Here is a 5807-nt window from a genome sequence, read left to right on the forward strand (position 1 = left end):
GAAAATTTCTGCTATTTGCCGCGATTGCCCGCTATGGCGGCCGCTATAGCTGCTGGGAGAGGCTGCCGCGAAATCGTTTCTCCCACGATTTTAATCTATGATGAAGATGGGTATTTTGTGCATTCTCAATTTAAGGAGCAAGGACAGTAACAAAAAGGGCACCGTGACAGTAACAAAAAGTTGCCATTGAACACAGATTAACATGTTGAAAGAACAACATCAGCATTCCTCTGCGCCACACGGTTCACCGAATCTCAGGGTACCGTGAGTTTGTGAGATTCTCATCCATGAAACCAACAGGAGAATGAGATTACCACACAACCTGCTGTTTTAAGGACTCCATTCATGTTGTCCCAAAATTGCACTTACATAACGTAGCAGACAGTAGAAACTCCATTGCCACTGCCTCATGCATCATAAGAACGTATGTAGAAGCTTCCTGCGAGCTGACTTTGAACAAAAAGGTGTCGAGGCCTCCAGACTCACCGGTACGTAGTCACCACCCTGTATCATAAGGAGAGAACTATCAGCAAAGTTACAGTGGAGACTGCAACATGTTGATGAAGAAACCGGCACATTACTAAACCCTGGGAAAATCAAGAGCATATATATGGTGTCACAGCTCAAGCCACCCTTGGAAGTGATGGCAGCAATGTCGATTGTACCGGACACAAGATCATGTAATTACCCAGTAACAATATGCTCAGCTGTGCGATCTACAAATGTAAGTTAGTGGCCCAACCTTTACACTAAAATGTGCAGCTAAATTATCCCAGTGGCACAATGAACACCCTGAAAGCATGCAGATTTATCAGCACAAGTTCCAGTGAATCAAATTAATAAAACTTCATTGAACAAATAAGCAGCAAGGTATTCAGTTGTACTAAAATTGAAACACTTATTTTGGGACGGAGAGAGTAAAAAACAATAACTGTTGGCTTATCCAAACCATATGTATGGTTTTCTAAGCTTGATAGAACTACAAAGGAGATTGTTACGTTGATGACATGTAAATTTATGACACTAACTCTGCTGCTACGGAAATTTACGGCGCTAGATAATATATGCAAGTGAAATTTACGGCGCTAGATAGTATATACAAGTGAGTTTCACGTGCAAAAAGTTCTAGCCATCTGGTTATCAGAAAATGCAGCGAGTATTCAGGTTTCTTTTTGCGGGAACAGAAAGTATTCAGGTTGCAACCACTATATGTCTAATTTCCAACATACCAAATCAATAGCACTGCCGAATCATATTATAGAAAAACAACGCATTTGAAGCATCAAGCAGCTAATCTCTTAGAATGGTGCACTATAAGAAGGTCCATAGCTAGCTTGTGTTCTGATAGACTGAATACTATGAACGACTACATGCAAAAAGGTTTAGTTGCAAGACTGAAAAACTGAGAAGCAATTGAACCGATTGGGGAAATATAAAAACTTCAGTAGTACCTAGCAATTAGCATAACTCATTTGTAACTCTAGGTACAAATTAAGGAAAGGTGGCCTTATAATTGGCCAATAAGCAGATTTATAAGCACAATTTCCGGTGGATCAAAACTAATAGAGTTTGGTGACAAATAAGCAGCAAAGGTGTTAAGAACTAAAGGGCAACGACTGGAGAGACTACCACTGTGCCAGGCCCGCCCTTCTAAGAACTAATTAACTAGTACAGACAATGTGTATGGTGTCTTAAGTTTGAAAGAACTGCAAAGAAAATCCACGAGTTGATGAAATGTAAATCCATGACACCAAGTCTGCTGCTATGAAAATTTACGATGCTGGATAATATATGCGAGTGAATTTAAGCTGATACTTTTGAAGAAGAAATAAAAGGATGGTCCACTCATCGCCAAATTTAGAATCTGCTAAACTGCTTCATCTTGAGAAAAGTTCTTTATAGTTGGGATAAAAAGACATTATGAACTAACTTAGATCAGCCTTGAAAACTTGGGACCATATGCAGACGCAGTCACCGAGACTTCGGTGGATTCAGTGGATTGCTCCAAGACAAAAAAAAAAAAAGGTTTCGACTTATGCTAGAAATTATCTCAGGGGTCCAGATCCATTCATGAAGATGGGTATTTTGTGCATTCTCTGTTTAAGGGGCAAGGACAGTAACAAAAAGGGCTGAAATTCAGTGTGCAAAATGATATGTTGAATTGTATATCTACGCACATTTGTCATGAAAATATTGAAGGTGAGGACAAACACAAAACGAACTAAATATTTTACATGTTACTCTATCACTATGGAGAATTTCAGGCATCCTGCAGAGCATGTTCCACAGTTATGCTAAACTGTTGTAGGGAAAGGCACATGCTTTAGCCATGAAACAGAGGCATTTCAAAGATAGTCGCACAAGGCAGCATCCACACTCTTAGTTATACCCCTACTCTCTGCATAGGACAAAATTAACAGGGTACAAAAAGAGAGAGGTTGTGGGATTACCATGGTCACGCAGAGGCAGAGCAGCAGTCTGGGGCCGAGAAGTAGGCAAACACGGGGTGTCCAAATGTCATGCCATCTTCTTCGGCCGCCAAATATTCCAGCTTCTTGGTGTTCATGTCGTAGGAGAAGTTGCCGAAGCCCAGGGTGTTGATGAAGACCCTCCCGGTTCGCCCCTGGTCGACGTCGCCCAGCCACAGCCTGGCGTGCCGCCTCATGGGGTCCTTGGGCAGGGACGGCACGGTGTCGAACACCTCGTCCATGGGTATGCGCCTCTCCAGCACCCAGCTGTTGTCCCCATTGCCACGCACGCACATCTGGAGGCCATGCTGCCTCTCCAGCGACGCGACGCACAGCCGTCCGTCCTCGGGCATCTCGCCGATGCGGTACTTGTGGTGCCCGTCGAGCTCGCCCCACATCATCTCCGGCGCCCGGAGGAAGGAGAACTCCATGGTGGCGGCGTCGAGCCCGAGCGCGGAGGGGCTGCCGAGGATGTGCCAGTACATGCCCCCCGCGGCGTGCACGCACATGCGCTCGAACCTCATGGCGTCGAAGTCGACGGTGACCCCGCGCGACCGCGGCAGCGCGTTCCAGCGGCACCAGCCGTCGCGGAAGGACGCGACCCAGGCGCGCGGGAGGTCGACGTCGAGGGCGACGCAGAGGACCTCGAACCGGAGCCCGCCGTCGGGGTCCGCGGGGGCGTCGCGGTCGCGGGAGAGGAGCGCGCAGCCGATGACCTCGCCGCCATTGAGGGAGGAGATGGGCGGCGGGGGCAGCAGCGCGTGGCGGCGCGAGACGGGGTCGCAGACGAGGAAGCCGCGGGTGTCGAACCGGGGCTTCCGGCGGAGGAGCAGCAGGCCGCGGTGGGAGTCGTAGAGGGTATAGTCGAAGATGTCCGGGAGGAAGTCGAGGGAGAGGCGCGGGGAGGAGGTGGTGAGGGGCTGGAAGGCCGGCGCGGCGGGCGGCGGCAGCTGGAACGCGCGAGGGTCCTGCGGGCACATGGGGTGGTAGAAGTGGCCGAGGAGGGTGGGAGAGGCGCGCGAGGGGGAGGCGGAGGAGGAGGCGGAGGAGTGGGAGATCAGGCGGCGCGAGACGCGGCAGGCGAGGGCGGCGCGGCGGACGGCCGTCATCGTGGCCATCGGCGGCGAGGTGAGGCAAGATTGGGGTTTTGGGCGCGCTTCTGCGGTGCGCTCAGCGCGATTGATTGGAGGTTTTTCTGTCCAAAAAGCAAAGCAGAGCAGGCTATGACCAGTCCACGACTCTCACACACACTGGGACACTCACGTGCCGTCGGCTTCGGTTGGGTTCCTGATAGTTTTTTTTTAAAATGCACTTGTGAAGAAAGCATGTTTTGGTCACTGTATTTAGAAATACGCCTAATACGGCCACCAAATATGACAAGACGCGATTTTCGCGTTACTGTTCCTCGTGTCTCACTCGTCGACGCTCGATTTGACCACTTGTTGACCAGTCCGAGGCGCCAGCTGTCCAACAGCGAGCAGTTTTGTGGTGTTTTTACAAGAAATCCAAGGTTTGCTCGGGAATCCCTCACATATCCCTGCTTGTTTGGCTTCAATCATAATAAAAGGAAAGGGGAGGAGGGGAGATGTGGCAGAGGGAGGCGATCGTCGGTGGCGCCGCATCGCACCATCACCTCCGAGGTAGTGCTTGGGCAAGGGCGAGACTCACCGCGGAGGCTCACCGCATCTCGTCGTTGAAGCTCTGCCATCAAGATGGCGCATGTTCGGCGACCTAATGGTGGTCCGCCGCCCAACTACTGTAAGCCCTTGTCTCCACTGCCATGTTTTTTGCGTTCGGATTTGCGCGATGGAAATTTAGGGTTTGGCATTGGGAATGTTGGGTTTGGTTGACAGTTATGCTCGCCTGCAATTCTAACATTTGGCTAGGGTTTTGGAACTTGATTTGGGGGTTTCGGTGTAGGGTTTTGGAAGAGGATTTGGGGTGCGCAAGTGTGGTTGTTTGTAAAAGATTAAGAGCATTGTGCTAGGGTTTTGGATTCAGGTGAATTGGCGGTTTCAGTTTAGGGTTTTCGGTGTGCAAAGGTGGTCCTTCTCAGACCCGTTTGTTCATCAGGTCTAGGTCCATCTCGGACATCTCGATCTTCCGGTTCATCTCCGCAATCTCATTAGATGCGGAGCTTGAAGCCGAGGTAGACACCTGCACACAAACACTTTACAATGAGCCCCATGATCAATCCATTGATACTCCGAACTTTGACCTGGCCGACAGCGAGCGGCTCAGTGATGTAGAACCACTCATGCTGCCATTCTTTGACCGTCTCGATGAAGGTGCCCTCGAACCAGTCGACCTTCTGGTTCTTGCTGAACATGGCCCCTCCGCACTCCGCCAGATCAGAGCCGCTGGACTTTGGCTTGACGTCGAAGATTTTCAGCCATAAACCGAAGTGCAGCTCGATGCGGAGGAAGGCCTCGCGGACCGTGATGAAGGGGGCGAGGTGTAAGATGGAGTTCGGGGCCATGTGGTGGAAGTAGAGCCTGTAGTAGAACATTACCCCATGCACGAATTGGTGCAACAGCAACCCTAAACCTCTGACGAGGTGGGGGACGAAGACTACCCGCTCCCCTAGGTTGGGAGCAAGCACTTGCTGGTTGGCGTCGGGAGCGCGGACAGCGACATTGGCGGGGATGTATCCCGCACTGCGCAGCGCCGTGATAGTGGCCTCCGTCACAATGGAGCCAACCCAGTGCCCTTTAAGGGTGTAGGCCATGGCCAAATGCGGGAGCTTGGATAACACTATCATCATATCTCGAAACTATTACAAAGAATCAAGTTTACTTTGTCCAATGATCTTCATGAAAGTTTTTATTATATCCTCCTTGGATATCTATCACTTCGAAACTAGTTTCATATGTTGCTTTTAATGAGCTCAAACAAATATAAGTGAAGAACATGAGCATCATATTTCTTTCTCTCAAATTAATCTAAGTGAATCATGAGAGAATTTCTTCAAATATAACAAAGCACACCGTGCTCAAAAAGATATAAGTGAAGCACTAGAGCAATTCCAAGGCTCTAAAAATTTAAGTGAAGCATAGGAGCAAGCATAGCATAATTTGGCTATCCAAAATAGGTGTGTTCAGAAGGATGCTTATTAAAAAGAAAAAAAAAGAAAAACAAGCAAAGACTGATATCATACAAGATGCTCGAAGCAAAACTCATGATATGTGACGAATAAAAATATAGTTTCAAGTAAAATATCGATGGTCGTTAAAGAAAAGGGGGAAGCCACTCGGGGGCATCCCCAAGCTTAGTTGATTGATACTTCTTGAATATTATCTTGGGGTGTCTCGAGCATCCCCAATATTAGCCTTTTGCTAA

At 48.8% G+C, this 5807-nt stretch overlaps 1 protein-coding gene across 1 annotated transcript; it reads right to left on the minus strand.

Moving 5' to 3' along the window:
- Positions 1 to 223: 223 nt before the first annotated feature.
- LOC119309803 lies at positions 224 to 3577 on the minus strand. The gene is made up of 2 exons (XM_037585719.1): positions 2451 to 3577; positions 224 to 504 (listed from the first exon to the last, which is right to left on the minus strand). Exon 1 carries the CDS (start codon positions 3575 to 3577, stop codon positions 2456 to 2458), a length of 1122 nt encoding a protein of 373 aa, XP_037441616.1. The 3' UTR covers positions 224 to 504; positions 2451 to 2455.
- Positions 3578 to 5807: the final 2230 nt, after the last annotated feature.

This window comes from Triticum dicoccoides, chromosome 5B (assembly GCF_002162155.2).
Source record: "Triticum dicoccoides isolate Atlit2015 ecotype Zavitan chromosome 5B, WEW_v2.0, whole genome shotgun sequence".
Classification (NCBI taxonomy): domain Eukaryota; kingdom Viridiplantae; phylum Streptophyta; class Magnoliopsida; order Poales; family Poaceae; genus Triticum; species Triticum dicoccoides.